At 50.1% G+C, this 15,691-nt stretch overlaps 7 protein-coding genes across 7 annotated transcripts; 5 read left to right on the top strand and 2 right to left on the bottom strand.

The window, feature by feature from the left end:
• Positions 1–11: 11 nt before the first annotated feature.
• On the top strand, positions 12–2,444 carry BJ212DRAFT_1301199 (uncharacterized protein; the record flags this gene model as incomplete). Its single annotated transcript, XM_041333094.1, has 3 exons — positions 12–988; positions 1,041–1,539; positions 1,593–2,444. The coding sequence occupies 3 exons, from the start codon at positions 12–14 to the stop codon at positions 2,442–2,444; spliced, it is 2,328 nt and encodes a 775-aa protein (XP_041191177.1).
• A 299-nt stretch (positions 2,445–2,743) lies between these two features.
• Positions 2,744–3,179, bottom strand: BJ212DRAFT_1447956 (ubiquitin-like protein; the record flags this gene model as incomplete). Its single annotated transcript, XM_041338473.1, has 4 exons — positions 2,744–2,819; positions 2,933–3,032; positions 3,084–3,114; positions 3,165–3,179. The coding sequence occupies 4 exons, from the start codon at positions 3,177–3,179 to the stop codon at positions 2,744–2,746; spliced, it is 222 nt and encodes a 73-aa protein (XP_041191176.1).
• Positions 3,180–3,315: 136 nt separating this feature from the next.
• BJ212DRAFT_1447955 (uncharacterized protein) lies at positions 3,316–5,334 on the top strand (the record flags this gene model as incomplete). Its single annotated transcript, XM_041338472.1, is given in 4 exon segments — positions 3,316–3,418; positions 3,466–4,390; positions 4,445–5,015; positions 5,035–5,334. 4 exon segments carry the CDS (start codon positions 3,316–3,318, stop codon positions 5,332–5,334), a joined length of 1,899 nt encoding a protein of 632 aa, XP_041191175.1.
• Positions 5,335–5,571: 237 nt separating this feature from the next.
• Positions 5,572–8,129, top strand: BJ212DRAFT_424302 (uncharacterized protein). Its single transcript, XM_041343166.1, has 12 exons — positions 5,572–5,769; positions 5,831–6,019; positions 6,073–6,121; positions 6,172–6,284; positions 6,347–6,537; positions 6,588–6,722; positions 6,774–7,092; positions 7,144–7,262; positions 7,319–7,380; positions 7,439–7,548; positions 7,599–7,676; positions 7,726–8,129. Exons 2-12 carry the CDS (start codon positions 5,927–5,929, stop codon positions 8,047–8,049), a joined length of 1,593 nt encoding a protein of 530 aa, XP_041191174.1. The 5' UTR covers positions 5,572–5,769; positions 5,831–5,926; the 3' UTR covers positions 8,050–8,129.
• A 226-nt stretch (positions 8,130–8,355) lies between these two features.
• On the top strand, positions 8,356–12,414 carry BJ212DRAFT_1367703 (glycine cleavage system P-protein-domain-containing protein). The gene is made up of 13 exons (XM_041336156.1): positions 8,356–9,025; positions 9,075–9,135; positions 9,185–9,787; positions 9,839–10,542; positions 10,594–10,773; positions 10,820–10,939; positions 10,987–11,034; positions 11,088–11,224; positions 11,276–11,651; positions 11,710–11,942; positions 11,997–12,082; positions 12,136–12,158; positions 12,209–12,414. The coding sequence occupies exons 1-13, from the start codon at positions 8,624–8,626 to the stop codon at positions 12,245–12,247; spliced, it is 3,012 nt and encodes a 1,003-aa protein (XP_041191173.1). The 5' UTR covers positions 8,356–8,623; the 3' UTR covers positions 12,248–12,414.
• On the bottom strand, positions 12,408–14,903 carry BJ212DRAFT_1464330 (uncharacterized protein; the record flags this gene model as incomplete). The annotated part of the gene is made up of 2 exons (XM_041338955.1): positions 14,831–14,903; positions 12,408–14,771 (listed from the first exon to the last, which is right to left on the bottom strand). Exon 2 carries the CDS (start codon positions 14,733–14,735, stop codon positions 12,408–12,410), a length of 2,328 nt encoding a protein of 775 aa, XP_041191172.1. The 5' UTR covers positions 14,736–14,771; positions 14,831–14,903.
• A 2-nt stretch (positions 14,904–14,905) lies between these two features.
• On the top strand, positions 14,906–15,468 carry BJ212DRAFT_1367700 (uncharacterized protein). Its single transcript, XM_041336155.1, has 5 exons — positions 14,906–14,988; positions 15,048–15,081; positions 15,133–15,220; positions 15,274–15,288; positions 15,339–15,468. The coding sequence occupies exons 1-5, from the start codon at positions 14,926–14,928 to the stop codon at positions 15,349–15,351; spliced, it is 213 nt and encodes a 70-aa protein (XP_041191171.1). The 5' UTR covers positions 14,906–14,925; the 3' UTR covers positions 15,352–15,468.
• Positions 15,469–15,691: the final 223 nt, after the last annotated feature.

Genomic DNA, 15,691 nt, shown 5'->3' with positions numbered 1-15,691 from the left:
GTCATTCGCAAATGCCAATGGGAAGCAAACACGAACCTCAAGGCGTCGATATCGCCCTTCGGTCACATACTTCGTCCCTCAAGCTTAAGGCAGTCACCAGTCGCTCAACTTTGAAACAGGATCGCGTGCCGTCCTCCAGCGCTGAAGCAGATAGCCAGATGGCCGTTCCAGCCCTGCGCTCAATGAGTGCTATGAGAGGTCTCCTCCTAGCAGAAGTCGGGGATTCGATGGTAGAGTTCGACGTGTACGGCAAGCCTGGGGAATCCGGGTACCGAGTTGGCCAACGCATAGCAACGGAGTCTCTCATGCCTCCAGGAAGCTCGAAATTTGTTCCACCACCCCGAAAAGTCCTTTCCGCCCCAGGCCCTGTTGTCGGAAGCATGGCCAGCCTAGCCACCAGCGCGACTCTTTTCAACGTCGACGTCACCCCCGTCCAGAGCGGCCCAGAAATCGAGGCCCTCCTCGGAAACTCGAATTCCGGACTAAAACCCAGTGCAACCGTCCACCCGCGCCCGGCATTACACAACGCAGATAGCAGTGGAGATCTTGGCACCGATTTCAAGCCCATTACGTTAGAAAAGGCAAAGTGGAGGTCACGTATAGAAGTGGACATCGTACTCGAGAACCACACTTGCGTGCAAGGCAGCTACCTCAAGGGGTCAGTCAAGATCCACATCAAAAAAGGCTCCAAGAAGGATGTACCATTGCTGCTTTCTCAGGGGAAAGTTAGGATCGTCGGATTTGAGTGCATACCACAAAAGGATAGCAGGTGCACGTTTTACAAATACTCAGCTCTTCTATCGGAAATTGCTCCATCGTGGAAAGGTCTCTTCAAATCACCACCTGATGACGATGGCTGGGCCGAAGCACAAGAGGGCATCCACGTCTTTCCGTTCGCGATGCTCCTTCCCCCAGATGGTGGCTGCGGCATGGCGAAAGGGGTTTTGAACATAAACTCCGGAGTGGCGATTAAATATATTGCTATGGCGTAAGTGCTGGAGCTTCTGTGTTCTATCACCCATCGGCTGATAACCGGTCAGAGAGATCAAAGTCAAGGACTCAGCAACATCCAAAGAATCCATCGCTCACTTCTACCGCGACTGTGAGGTATGGCCATGTCTAGACGTCGTCTCTACACTCGCTACAAACTCTCGCCCACTAGTCGCAGAGGTTGCAACTAGAGTGTTCATGGGTGGCCCAGGAAAAATCAGGCTGTCAGCCCATATCCACCGATTCTACTGGGTCGCTGGCCAAAGTTGCACCGTTCATTTTCGAGTGGTTAATGACTGCAAGAAATTGGTAAAAGGGGCCGCCATTGCGCTGATACGGACACTAACCGTGTTCAAACCGAAACCGCACTTGGATGTTGGGGATGCTGATCCGGATGCTTGTCAAACCTTGACAAAGGCAAAGTGGGTGACGGAAAGTGTCCTTGAGTTGGGACAGCGTTGTTCCAAGGGACATGCGAGCGCAAAAGGGTGGTGGACAGGTGTTGCTCCCGGTCAGACGAGCGAGTTCGACCACTCTTTGATATTACCAGTAAGATTTATTTCTGGCTGTATTGTGGTAATTGACCATGATTACTTTTGTAGCCTGACGTTCACTCTATTGCCCGAACGCGACTGCTGGAGGTTGAGTACACGCTTCGCATAAGTGTAGGCATCGGAAGATGTTTCTCGGACGTACATGTCATCCTGCCAATTCGAATCGTCAACTTTCTTTCGCTCGACCCTCCACCTACGGCGCCACTCCACACTCGAAGCAGGCAACGACCCCTGCCAGACTTTGGAAAGCGCGAACCGTGGTACCGAAAGTCGCGTGCTATAAGCGGAGATCTTGTAGAGACCGACGAGACAGTCCCTGGTATGAAGTATTCCAGGGACATGTCAATTACCACAGAGCCAGAGAATGGTGATGAGGTGCCTGTCTTGGGTGAGGAACAGCATCAAGACCCGAACACGAGTGGAGATTCGGCGTCTATTTACCCACCTTCTCAGTCTGCGGACACCATCGGACACCGTGAAAACCTTCTCCACCCCGTATCCGAGGAAGATATCGATCAAGACCCGGAAACACTCAATGGCACTGCGAGCTTCGCCAGGCATATAACAGCTTCAAGCAGTACGATAGAACCTCATATCCTTGCGCGCCCCCGAGGACCCCGTTCAACGCCGATTCAGCTCCAACCCCCCAAGGCCGAAAGCACGCCCAACACGACGTTCCTTTCTCGTCGCGTTGAGGAGCGAATGCAGAGTCCAGGCACAAGCTGGGTGATCGTCAAGCCATTTACCGAACGTCGAGCAGATGTGATCAAGACGCAGAAGTCACGCATCTCGAAGTTTGGGAGCTCGTCGATGATCCTTCCCAGGCCACCTGCGATGTCAGATGAGCCTGCAATACGTTCAACGCCATCATCGTTGCTCCCACGCAATCGACATGTGTGATGGAAGGCGATCTGCTATGATCCGTGAGTAGTTCGAGGGTTTCGTACAGAAGGGACATAGTGTAGCATCTCCCAAACTGGACTCGTCAAATAATGATGTAACTCTCCAACAAGTGATTAATCCATTAATTGGCACAAAGCTGTTAATACATGTCGGTAATGCTGACAAGAAATGTTGAGCGATACATGATATGATTGTAAATGATAGCACTAGGAAGTCAACTCAACAAAAAAACAGTCAATGGCCTTGTGTTTGCCTCTACACGACCATCCTCTTTACTCTCGGGAGTGGATTGAACCCTAATACATCTCCAAACTCATACCATCGTGGATCTCATAATCTGAGAGCGTGATGTGGTCCTTGTAGATAGTATACCTAACAAGAAGAACAGTGTCATCAGTATATGTTCAAGAAGGAGACGTATGCGATGATTTGTTGGTACAGCCCTGTGTCAAGGGAGAGCATCGTAGCAATTAGCGGATGCTCACCATTTCTTTAGCTGAATCTTCTTAAAGTCTGTACCGGTTTGAGCGGCAATGAGTTTCTTCAGGTCGCCCACAGTGTCATCCGGGCTGCACTTGACTCGGACTAGTAGATTGCTTCAGCTAGGATTCGGATCATGTAATTGTGTGGACCCACCTTTCCGGCCCAGCCGATCATTTGCAATCACCTGCGGTTAAGTAAGTGTTTGTGATTCTCTTCCAGAACTGCAGGACAAACCTCGATCAAAGGCATGAGTAATAGTGCTTGTGATAGATGAGGAGAGGCAAAGCTGTCACGTATTGTGTGACGGCCGACGCTGCGTCACACGTGACCGACGCGTGACTGCGCGTAACTAATGCGCCAAACTTAAGGTTTAAAGCTCTCTTTCATGGCCATTCCACCCAGGACGACGACGCCTGGCGTCTACAGGCAATATGGCCAGCAGCATCCAGTGCAGCGCGTCGGACCAAATGTTACAGATGACTATGAAAGTGAGTACCTGTTTGCATGTAAATTTCACTGATTAATGTGACTTCAGGGTGGTATACTGAGGCGACACCGAGCAATCGTATGGTCTTATCGATACGCTCCGGCATAAACTCGGAGATTGCATGGGCGCTGGATAGGCTGTATCGATTATGTGCAAATGATCAATTCATCTTGAAAACCATTCCTGGTCTAACAGACGCACTGTTCGAATGGCCAGAATGGTATGCGACAGAGGGATACCTAGTGGCAGAGCAGTATCGACTATTTGCTATGCCCGATGCTGAACACAGAAAGCGACGACATGCCCTAGAATCCATATTTATCCTCCGCAATTCGGCCACGAATGAACCCAATGCATTTGAGCTAGCTAACCATTCTCGAACACTCCCACTACTATTCAACGCCCTCACCAACCTCGCTCCAAACACGGATATGAATGCTGAATTTGTTCTCAACGCCATAGAACTTCTGCAGGCTATATCCCTGGGCGTTATCCTGCCAGATCCCGCTTCGAACAAGAAAGACCCCCTCCCCACTCTGCTGCAAATTGCAGGTTACTCATCGAATCGCTCCCTTATCGTCTCAGCTTTGACCCTTTTGGCTCAACTGTTTTCTAACATACAAAGCACACGTCGCCTGGACTCAAACTCGCCAGCGCTCGCTGCCTCCCTACGTTACTTGCCTTTATTTGTCGATCGAGCATTGGTAGACGCTTCATTGAACTACCTATATGCCCATCTTTCGCACCCGCCAATGGTAAAGACTTTTCTGCACCATCCTCTCATGCCAAGCACCCTTCGCGTGCTTGTTAGCTTTCTTCTATCTGAACAGGTAGAAGAGACTGTGAATCTGGATATCAGTGCAGTCACTCGCGCCATCCCAGCAACAACGGTCGTGATCCCCGTCCATGATCTTACCAAAGAGGAGCTTGAGACCCTAGTTCCCATGCCTGAACCCCAGCGCTGTTATGAGTGGTGAGTACACGTTACGCAGGCTGTATTACGACGTGATAAAGTCATTATTCGTAGGATGAAAATCATGTTCGTTTCAACACCAGACGGAGAGCTTACTCAAGTCGATTTTTGGACTCTCTACAAAGACGCCTTCACACCTTTTGCGGATCGGCATCCCGTCCTGGTCGCATCAGACGTGATAAAAAACGTCAACGTCGTGTTTCCTCAGGCTCAGGCGATGGTCCTTCCTGGGCCGCCACAGCGCTTTGTCGTCCGTGGAGTGGACAGGCGTAAAAATGCAGAAGCTGCTCCTCGTTTCAAGTGCCTGTGGGAGCGCCTTCAGTGTTCAGCTCCGTCATTTGAGGCCCCCGGCGAGTTGTACGACCACCTCCTTCAACATTTGGAGTCATCCGAGAACCCAGAACCGCCATGTCTCTGGGCCACATGTCCATTGCCGTCGACATCAAAACAACGACTGCGACCCCATCTCCTCACTCATCTCTCAAGTTCCCAACCGCCTGCAAAACATCCTTCCCAGGATGATACAATCACCATCACTGCTGACGGAGAATCGTACCCCTTCACAGACCCCACAAAGCGACGGCCCCCTCCTCCAAGGCAAACTAACATATCCTATACCCGACCCGTCGCCGATCCTCCTTCAGCTGCACTTACCTGCGTTGCTCATTATCCGTATCCTCTTCCGCTCGTCATTCGTCGCCACCACGGACACTGCCCCCCGTGTGGATGGCGAGCACTTTGGGTTTCCTGGTGTTGTGGAAGACGATGAGGGCGACGATGTAGTGGAGGATATTGGGGGCGAGCTGGAAGGCGAGCGGAGGGGCCGACGGGCGTTTGTGGGCGTTAGGAGGATGATGGAAGACGTGAGGATGAAAGATGAGACGTTGATGAGTTGGATGGTTGAAATGGTTTATGCGGCATATGATGGGCTGCTTAGGTCGTAGCGGCTAGTCTAGTGTATGACCGGAAACTTGTTTCGATGTAAAAATATGAGTGTCCATCATTAGCTGCGCATCAACCCCACTGACATCTGGAGTACCACCACTGTATATAATTATCGGCACGAGAGACCGCAAACTATCTTTTCACCATTGTACACGTATTCATGAATGCACCGCGAAGTTCTTGGACTATCAGCTCGAGATATGTGACAATCATCAATAAACTATTCCAGGCAAGCGAACACTGACACGTACTTGTATGGTACAACCTGAAAATCCTGACATAACCGTGTACAGGGCCTCAGTCCAGCACAAATCTCTCCTGGGCACAATGAACAGCGCTTCTGGCAAGAGCTGCTGTCCCTGGAGCCCGACCGCGCCTTTCTAACGCGTCTTCTATCTACTCTTCCCAAGGACGAGTGCCTCAGTTCACACAAGGTCTGTCCACATTGTTCAACATCCAACGATTCGGTACTGACAGATTAATCCTCGCCAGTAGCTCGTGCTCCATGCCCTCTTTACTGTTTGCATCGTATTTGCAGCCGATCGCAAGGGCAAAGAGACCCGCGCCCACGCCGTCGATACGCTCTCTATCATGCTGCGCACTGTGCTCGCTAAGAACCTAGCAGGCTGGGAGGTGATGGAAATCTTTGCTGACAGAGTGAATGAGGCCGACAGAGTATTCATGGTACGGTCGATGTGAAATCTTCATCTCCATTATAGACTCACTGGCGCGTATAGGAGTTTGTCGGAATGATTTCAGATGTACTTGATGATGATGGTGCTCCTGGTGCGCTCCGAGAACAATTGATGTAGAAATGTTTGACAGACCGTGATTAGAGTCTCTTCGACATCAAGTTCTCCAACTAGCTGTTGTCTTCACGTGTAGCATCAGCCAGTTAAGCCCAGGCGCATATTTCCTGCGCCGAGACCTCTTCCCTTGCATCACTAAGGTACAGAATACTGTTTCATGGTCTTGTCGTCAGTCCTAAGCGAATGTTGTTGCTTGTGACAGATCATCACATCCCCAGATACCCAACGCTTTACTTTTGAAGCGTCGCTCCTCCTCTCTATTCTGGCGAATTTTCACAAATCCGATGCAGCGAAACTTAATCCGTACCTCCAGCACATATGCGATACGCAAGACATAGAACTGATGCGCAAGATTTGTTGGGCAGCGGGGTTTGCACTCAATGCTGCTATGAAGTGCGCCTTTCTGGACATTCACAAAAGATTTTTAGTTGACTTGGTGGTAGGGCATACCAAGAAATCTCGGACGATTCGATCCCCACATTCGCAAAGAGCGTCGGAGCCCTGTTCACCTCGCTCCTACCTGAACGCGCACTGGCAATGCAGCCATTTGACCCGCCTCGAGAGTTCCTCAAGACCCAGTACGTGAAATTATCAAGTTTCATGTCGCATCCCACTTACTGAGCAAACAGACCCATCGAGGCGACTGTTTCACTTCTACCTGTTTTCGAGTTCCTTTTCTTCAATCCCCATTTCGCGCAGGTGCTAGTAGATATGATACCTAAGCCATCCGACAGCAAACAGAGCGCGCTGGTGCCCCCACTAGCATATAACATCATCTCATTGTCATCCTATGTGTTGACTCATGCCTCGTCCTCGGCATCACCTCGCATGTTGGCTTATGCAAACCTTGCACTGAACACACTTCTTGTGATGTCCGAGAACGCGCACATAATGTCGGTCTTTTGCAAGCCTGCCTCCTCAAAAGAGGCAATCAGGCTGTGTCGGCAGGTCATTGCTTGTACATGTCCAATTTCACAACTAATACTGAGATGAATGCAGAGACTTCCGCTCCTTCCAGTACCATCGCCTACGCGTGCACCAATCTGCGCACTTCTGGATTGTTGTGTATTATGGCTACGCCATAATCTATATAAGCGGTTCGAGGTGTATGCGTTCACGTGCGTTTCGTTTATTTTGTGTCCCCTGGCAAGACTTATTGTTGATGGTGAGATAGTGTGTGTATCTGGACGTGCCATCGCATCATATGGTATCTACAGAAGGCAAGAATGCGATTAGGCGAGGTGATTTTACCTAATTGCATGCTCTTAATTTCTGACACTGGACTTTTACTCAGAATACGACTGGCTTGAATTGTGGAAGGCTGTTGTTGACTTACTTGGGTTTCTTTCCGGCAAGCTTGACAGTTTGGTGACCACCGGTGGTATCGAGCGGCTGGTCCAGGAGGTATGAGATGTTCAATGCGCATTTGAGGTGAAATTGACTGCAATCAATAGAGTATCCAGCTACTTGACCTTGCGCTGCGCAGAGCAGATATATTTTTGCCCACACCCATCGCCCTTCATGAGTTCATCGTAAGTCAATAAAATACTTAAATGTCATAAATTCATAGGAGTCTTTCAGTATGAAGTTGTCCGCTCCTCCGCGGTGGTTAGGAAGCAAACGCCGCTTTTACAATCGCTAGGACAACCCTCGTCTGTAGACCGTGGGGCGTCGCTGCGTTCTGACAGCGTGTCCAAAGCCCTGTCCCGTGTTCTTTCCACAGCTGCCTACTACGAGGGGAAACTCGCTTCTGCTGATACACGCAGCGCCAAGGACGCATTCCGGACTGTCTCAAGAGACATTGAACAAAATGGCTTACATAGTGCGCACGATACGGATGACACAGACCCACCGTACGCATGCCCTGCATGTTCTTTCCCAATGAATGCTGACCCTAGTCATTAATGAAAGGAAACATGCGGAGGATGTTGTCAGTTTCATTCGTGTTGCTTGCGCAGATGGCTTGGCGTTGATGATATGAGCGCAATAAAATTCATGTTGTGCATGTGAAATCGAAATTCTGGGGACGGCAGGCGGGACTCCGCTTACGTTGTGACGGGGAACTCTATTTAGTGACTGAGCGTCTAGATAACCACGTGCAAGAGAGAAAAAGTTTTTTCGAGTAACCATAAATGGGACTGAGAGGGGTCTCCGAGCCCATCATCGAAAGGATTGAAATAGAGGGCGTCAATGAATATAGCGCAAATTGTTGGCATCTACTAGCACAACGCTTGACTGCTAGCGCTCGGATCGATGGGACCATTCGAATGCCTCACACGAAAATTGTAAGCGTTTCGTTTAGTCGGGCACTTATCAGCGTTTTCCCAGACCTATCAATAAGATACTGCAAAGTTCAAACGCGTAATGATACTACTCGGTGAATGAAAATCTGGCTCGGTGAACAAGGTCAGTGTCATTCATTCCTTCTTTTCCGTACTCACCCGACTCTTTCTCTCATACTGCCATTATCTGGCCTCTCATGGCCGCCTTGCGTATCGCCTCGACTCATCTCAGGCAATCTGCAGCTCGTTCTATTTATCAGTCCCTTTCAGTTCGTGGGCTTGCGACCGCAAAGTCTCCAGCAAATCTTTTCGAGTCACTGGATACTTTTACCAACAGGCATGTTGGACCAGACGACAACGAGACCGAGTTTATGCTCTCAAAGCTGGGCTTTGACTCCATGGAGTCTTTTCTAGCTGCGACCGTACCGCAGAACATTCGCATTGCTGGCTCCACCGTCAGCAATGCGTCCATCCCAGCACTGAGCGAGACAGAGCTTCACGCAACCGCAAAAAAGCTAGGTCGGAAGAACCAGCAGTTCAAGAGCTTCATTGGCATGGGTTACCATAATGCCGTCGTACCCCCTGTGATTTTGCGGAATGTATGTCACGCTCTCAGCTACCCCAGTATTGTGTTGATCGTGTCTATAGATATTTGAGAACCCTGCGTGGTATACCCCGTATACTCCATACCAGCCTGAGATCGCCCAGGGTTCGTTGTCAAATTTTCCACTAGTTTTTTTTTCTAATGGTGCCACCAGGTCGTCTCGAGTCATTGGTGAACTTCCAAACGATGATCATGTCCCTTACATCGATGCACATCGCAAACGCATCCCTCCTTGATGAAGCAACCGCTGCCGCAGAAGCCATGGTCATGGCGTACGTGCAGTTCAACCAGAAGAAGAAGACATTCTTCGTCGACAAGGGAGTCCTTCCCCAGACTATCTCTGTTCTCAAGACACGTGCCAAGGGTTTTGGTATAAATCTTGTCATCGGTGACGTGGCTGACGCACTCAAACATGACACATTACGCGCCGATCTCGCCGGTGTCCTTGTGCAATACCCTGATGTGAATGGCCTCGTCACCGACTACAGTGATTTCACGAAGCAGGTGCATGAAGCAGGCGCACTGGTCATCGTCGCGACAGATCTTCTTGCTTTGACACTTCTTCAACCTCCGGGTGAATGGGGCGCTGATATCGTTCTTGGCAACTCTGCGCGATTTGGTGTTCCTGCCGGTTATGGAGGTCCTCATGGTGCTTTCTTTGCCGTCACAGAGAAGCTTAAGCGGAAAATGCCTGGTCGTTTGATTGGCCGGAGCAAAGATACTATGGGTAACCCCGCATATAGACTGGCATTGCAAAGTAGGCCCTCCCTGCTACCCTCTATTTCGTGTTCTCATCAATCACATGCAGCCCGAGAGCAACACATTCGCCGCGAAAAGGCCACCAGCAACATTTGCACCTCGCAAGCCCTTCTCGCCAACATGGCCGCTATGTACGCAGTATATCACGGCCCCATAGGACTCGAGCGCATCGCAAAGAAAGTGCACTTCCTCACACAGATCCTCAAGTCTGCCGTCGAGCGTCTTGGATTCCGCGTGATCAACGCGTCCTCCTACTTCGACACGCTCACCATTGATGTCTCAAAGCACTGCGCGAATGCTGAAGTCATGCATGCCGCTGCTGCGTTGCAGGGCCTTAACCTCCGAAGAGTGGACAAGAACACCGTTGGTGTCACTCTCGACGAGTCAGTAGGTCAAGGGGACCTCCTATCCCTCATACGCGCCTTCCACATCGCCGCCTCGCAACCAGAGCCCAATCTTGCCGACCTGCCCGCTCCCAAGGAACCTGCATTCCCTCATCAGCTCGTGCGCGAGTCTGAGTTCCTCTCCCACTCCGTTTTTAACAAACACCACAGTGAGACTGAGATGCTCAGGTACATATTCCACCTTGCGAGCAAGGACCTCGGTCTTGTGCACGCAATGATCCCGCTTGGAAGCTGTACGATGAAGCTTAACAGCACGAGCAGCATGATCCCACTTACATGGCCCGAGTTTGGTGGTATCCATCCGTTTGCGCCACACGAGCAGGTCGAAGGATACAGGAAGATCATCAAGGTTTGTGAATTTGAGCCGTGGTAGGACAAAGGCGCTAATTATTCTTTATAGGAGCTGGAAGACGACCTCTGCAAGATTACTGGTTTCCATGCTTGCTCTGTGCAACCGAATTCAGGCGCTGCGGGTGAATATGCTGGGTTGACTGTCATCCGGGCATACCAGGAATCCCGCGGGGAGGGACACCGTGACGTGTGCTTGATACCCCTTAGTGCGCACGGCACCAATCCTGCGGTAGGTATTGTCCCTTGTCCAGTAATAAAACTGATGGAGGCGATAGTCGGCTGTGATGGCAGGCTTGAAAGTTGTTCCAGTCAAGACACATGCAGATGGGAACCTGGACCTGGAAGACTTGAAGGCAAAGGCCGAGAAACACAAAAATAACCTTGCGGTTTTCATGGTGAGTTATGTTTGTATCAATTAGGATTAAAATTCATTCCGGGGCAGATCACATACCCCTCGACGTTCGGTGTCTTTGAAGATGGCGTTGCCGATGTATGTATCCTTGTTTCCCATGCTGATCTGGAGCACTCAATTATACGTCACAGGCCTGCAAGATCATTCATGACTGTGGTGGACAAGTTTACTTGGACGGTGCAAATCTCAACGCACAGGTTGGACTGACGAACCCTGCGGTCTGCGGAGGCGACGTTTGCCATCTCAACCTGCACAAGACCTTTGCTATGTGAGTGCAAGCGATGACTTGCATTGATATTTGCTCACGTACCTTGCACAGTCCCCACGGAGGTGGAGGACCTGGTGTTGGACCCATCTGCGTCGCCGAACACCTTGCACCTTTCCTTCCCTCGCATCCCCTGGTCAAGACTGGCGGTGATGCCGCCATCGATGCCGTCTCAGCTGCCCCCTTCGGCAGTGCTTCCATCCTCCTTATTTCATGGGCTTACATCAAGATGCTCGGCGGCAACGGCCTTTCGGAGTCCACCAACATCGCACTCCTCAATGCCAACTACATGGCGCATCGACTTGCAGGGCACTACAGCCTTCGGTTCAAGAATAAGAACGGCCGAGTTGCTCACGAGCTGCTCATCGATCTTGCCGAGTTTGATAAAGCTGCAGGGTTGAAGGTGACAGATTTCGCGAAAAGGGTGCAGGTGTGTGTTCTTAGAATTGGCTGTTGTCGTTGTCGTTGTCGCTGACTGACGCATTTAGGACTACGGATTCCATCCTCCTACGTGCTCGTGGCCTATCTCCACTTGTATGCTGATCGAACCTACCGAGTCCGAAACACTCGAAGAGATCGATAGATTCTGCGATGCTATGATTCAGATCCGGAAGGAAGCGGAAGATATCATCACTGGCAAACAACCCAGGGATAACAACCTGCTCAAGAACGCACCGCATCCACTTTCACTTATGGTTGCGTCCGACAAAGAATGGAACCGGTCGGTGGTTTCTCAAGGTTGCGTTTCGTGATATGGCTGATGTGCACCTTCTAGTCCTTATACGCGCGAAGAGGCAGCATATCCCATGCCATGGCTCCGCGAGAAGAAGTTCTGGCCAACTGTTTCTCGTATAGACGATGGTGAGTTGCCTCGCGAACGATATTGGAGGCATTGGCTTATTTCTATCATCCAGCCTACGGCGACCTTAACCTTATTGTAAGTAAATGATATCATTACTTTTCCGAGCTTACCGTTCCATTTTTCAGTGTGACTGCCCAACAGTTGAGGAACTTGCGTCCTCGTAAGCTACTCTTATCATATTACGACCATCTCGAGGCTTTCTTGCTCTTAACTGTTTTTCTACTCCTCTAGAACACACACTTGTCACGCGTAATGCTCAACCACACGCTTTGTACACTTATACCATTATTACTGTATTTACCATCACGAATAGATTTACGATGATCATTTTGGGTCTACCACCGTGGTTCGTTCTCTGATGAAATATCCGTCGAGTTCGGTGGGCAACGTATGCCATAGCTGAGGGAGATACCGTTTGATACGGTCCATCACCTCGTCTTGCTGGTTTGTCCGTGCAGCGAACGAAAGAAGTACCTTGACCGTGTTAACATCGGGCGCGATGTTCAGCTGATCTTTCCCCATCTCCAAACACACAACCTTCAGCGCATCATCAAGCTTCCCAACACGGCACATGCACTCTATCCACGTATTCCACGTCCGCAAGTTGAACTTAAACCCGAGCTTAGTCAACTTCAGGCACACCTGTGCAGCCATGGGCCAGGCGTCCGCAAACCCACATGCGTCAATGATAATTGCAACGCTCGCTTGATTGAAGCGCCCCGTAATAAAGAGCGTTTCCCAAACGCGGTATGCCTCCGCGAACAGCCCAACGCGCTGATAGCTGTCCATCAACTGGTTCCAAAGCACTGTATCGGGCGTGAAGGAAGGGTCGAGCGTCAGGTGATCATGTGCCCTCCGCACAGCCGCTGCAAGGGCATCACGCTCCTCGGGTGGCAGTTCCGCTGAGAGTAATGCGAGATGCCGGAGGAGGATAGTGTATACGGGAGCTGTGATCTCAACCCCCGCCTTCTGCATGTCCTTCACTACTTCAAAATAGTGCCACACGGACGGTAATGTTTCGTGGTCTCCAAATGAGAGTTGGGTCAAGGTGTGAAGGATTGCTTGGTAGCCTTTGGCATCGAGGCGAGGCGCATTGGGTCGTTTGCATATTCGTTTATAGGCCTTCAATGCATCATCGAAGCTGGAAGCACACCGCATGACAACGATGGCCAGAGAAGAAACAGCCAGCGGGCTGTTGAGTTCAACATTTCTAGCCTCCATGTCTTCAAGGAGGGAAAACGCAATAGGAAAATACTTTTTGACGTTCTTCGAAGCGCCAAATGCGCGGAATAAGATGTTGTAGAGGTTGGCATCTGGGCCCGAGGAATGCCGGCGTCCTGGAGGTTGGAGTTCTTGTTTCGACTGGGTGATGGGAGCGGCCTCAGCGAGGTCCTTGTATAGTTCTAATGCTCGATCAATTGCAACATCATCAAGAGTATTTGAAGTGGTGCAGAGGGCATTGACTAGTGGGTGTACTAAGGGCGTGCCGGGAGTAATCCCAGTAGACTTGGACTCCTCGTAGATCGACAGAGCACTTGTCAGGTCACCGATACGCACAGCATTACTGATCAAGATGGCCCACTGAATTATGGATGCCTTCAGGTGTAGTTCGGCTTCCGCGTATCGAAGGTGCTCGAGGCGGTGTGTACGCCGGATGAGAAGTGTGAGGGTGTGCGGAGTGAGTTTGAAACCATATTTCTGCAATGACTTGCATAGAGTTACTGCCGCAGCAATCCCCTTGTCCTCAGCCTCTCTCTCTATGCTCTCTGTCCACTCAATCATTTTGGGATCTGTCGTCCTCGACCTCTTGCTAAAACGTTTCCAATAATTGTCCTTCATCTCCTGAGCTCGATCCGCAAGACCAAGTTTGACAAAACCATCGTAGAGAAGTTTCGCGAAGTTCTCATCGTACGTCAACGAGGTATGTTCCATGATATCTAGAGCGTCGTAAATTTTCTTGATTGGAGCACCAGTATCAAAGAAAGCGTTGAATAGAATTTCAAATGTTTTGATGGTGGGACGACGTCCAGAGCGATGCATCTTGGAGATGCTGTGATGAAGCACTCCCACAAGCCCAGATTCAGCACACCACTCGAAGAACATGTGCCACTGTAAAAGGGTAGGCGTCATATTTTTCGGCTTTTGAGGCATGTTCATAAGCCAGTTGAAAACCGTTTGCGGGTTTCCATTCGTGATCAAGCCACGGAGGATGACATTGTACACTTTCACCCCCACTTCAACACCGCAAAGCATGCGCAAGTCGACGAGGATTTTCACCACCATATCCAAATCATGGTGTCTACCCGACACAGCTAGTACTGATAGCGCGCCGTGGATCTCCTCTTCTTTGAGGGGTGGAACCGTAGGTTTATCCTTCTCTTCCTCGCCCAGCACGCGAAATAGGCCGTAAAACTGCTGGTGTAGAGCGCCAACATTTGCTGTGGGGATACACCGCCGAATTTTGTCAACAATGACACCGACATCTGGGACATAGGAAAGGGAGGGGTCGTGTTTAACAGTCAAGAATCGTCTCTGGTCTCTCTTGACACGAAAGGCGGGTGCTGCACGACGTAAAGTAGGTGGCCTCGAGACGGAACGGGTGAAAGAACCTGCAGGGTATCCTAACCGGGCAACAGCGCGGCTAAGGGACATTCATGCGCGCTCAGATACCTGCGCCGATAGTTTTGCCTGTAAGATTGAATACGGTCAGTCGATGTCTGATTTAAATGTTTTCAGTCCAGTCGTACCAACTTGCTTAGTTGCGGTAAAGTGTCGTGGGAAATGTATTGGCCCGGGAAGACGTGGTCATAATCTCACTTTAAACACTCACTTACAAACTGCCATGTCTGAAAAATTGAAGGAATTCATTGACATTCCCCAGCAATTCGTTCGCGACGGAAACCAGGTTGGCTTTGCTAAACTCTGAATCATGCATGAACTTTGCTGACTTGTCCTGCTTGCTAGTTCCTTACACGTTGCACGAAACCATCGCAGAAAGGTGGGTTCTAAGTTTCATCCATATGACATGGTACTGAAAGTACAATTACAGAATTCATTCAGATCTGTAGGGCAGTCGCTGTTGGCTTTGCTGTCATGGGTTTCATTGGATACTTCGTAAAACTCATTCACATCCCAATGTGCGTCTTACACGTTGTCTCTCATGCTTCGCAAATTGACATCGTTTTTCTAGAAATAATATTCTTGTGTACGTGCTACTGTCTTTGAAAGTGGTTCTCTGTGCTCATGTTCGGACAGCGGAGGAGCATAACTTATTCATCCCGTTAATATGTGTCCCATTTTCGCGTGTCATGTACCTCCAGCCTAGTTGGACATTGATAGTGTTGCTGCAGAGGCGAATCGAATCAAGGTGGAAAATTCTGGTAAATCGACACCGTTCAGCACTAACGAGTTGAGACGAAGTGTACCTCATTTGCCTCGCGATGTTCAGGAGTGACTCGGACTGGTAATCCAGCTAATGAGAAGCTAGGGATTCTGCACGCCGCTGTCGCATTATTTGTAAGTGACTAGTACAATACTAATTGCAGTCAATGTCCCTCACATTCTGGAGCAACTCGTCAAGCTTGCAAAGATTCTCAGCAGCTATCAGC

The sequence above is a fragment of the Suillus subaureus genome (genome assembly GCF_016647635.1).
Source record: "Suillus subaureus strain MN1 chromosome Unknown BJ212scaffold_24, whole genome shotgun sequence".
In the NCBI taxonomy this organism is placed as follows: domain Eukaryota; kingdom Fungi; phylum Basidiomycota; class Agaricomycetes; order Boletales; family Suillaceae; genus Suillus; species Suillus subaureus.
This window is presented reverse-complemented; position numbering and strand designations above follow the sequence as displayed.

Coding starts and splice junctions, on each gene's coding strand:
- BJ212DRAFT_1367700 (XM_041336155.1), top strand. CDS start 14,926: ATGTCTGAAAAATTGAAGGAATTCATTGACATTCCCCAGCAATTCGTT. Junction 14,989..15,047: donor TCGTTCGCGACGGAAACCAG/GTTGGCTTTGCT, acceptor CCTGCTTGCTAG/TTCCTTACACGTTGCACGAA. Junction 15,082..15,132: donor CACGAAACCATCGCAGAAAG/GTGGGTTCTAAG, acceptor GTACAATTACAG/AATTCATTCAGATCTGTAGG.
- BJ212DRAFT_424302 (XM_041343166.1), top strand. CDS start 5,927: ATGCTGCGCACTGTGCTCGCTAAGAACCTAGCAGGCTGGGAGGTGATG. Junction 7,263..7,318: donor TTCGAGGTGTATGCGTTCAC/GTGCGTTTCGTT, acceptor ATGGTGAGATAG/TGTGTGTATCTGGACGTGCC. Junction 7,381..7,438: donor GAAGGCAAGAATGCGATTAG/GCGAGGTGATTT, acceptor ACTTTTACTCAG/AATACGACTGGCTTGAATTG.
- BJ212DRAFT_1367703 (XM_041336156.1), top strand. CDS start 8,624: ATGGCCGCCTTGCGTATCGCCTCGACTCATCTCAGGCAATCTGCAGCT. Junction 10,774..10,819: donor CGCACGGCACCAATCCTGCG/GTAGGTATTGTC, acceptor TGGAGGCGATAG/TCGGCTGTGATGGCAGGCTT. Junction 12,159..12,208: donor ACGGCGACCTTAACCTTATT/GTAAGTAAATGA, acceptor TCCATTTTTCAG/TGTGACTGCCCAACAGTTGA.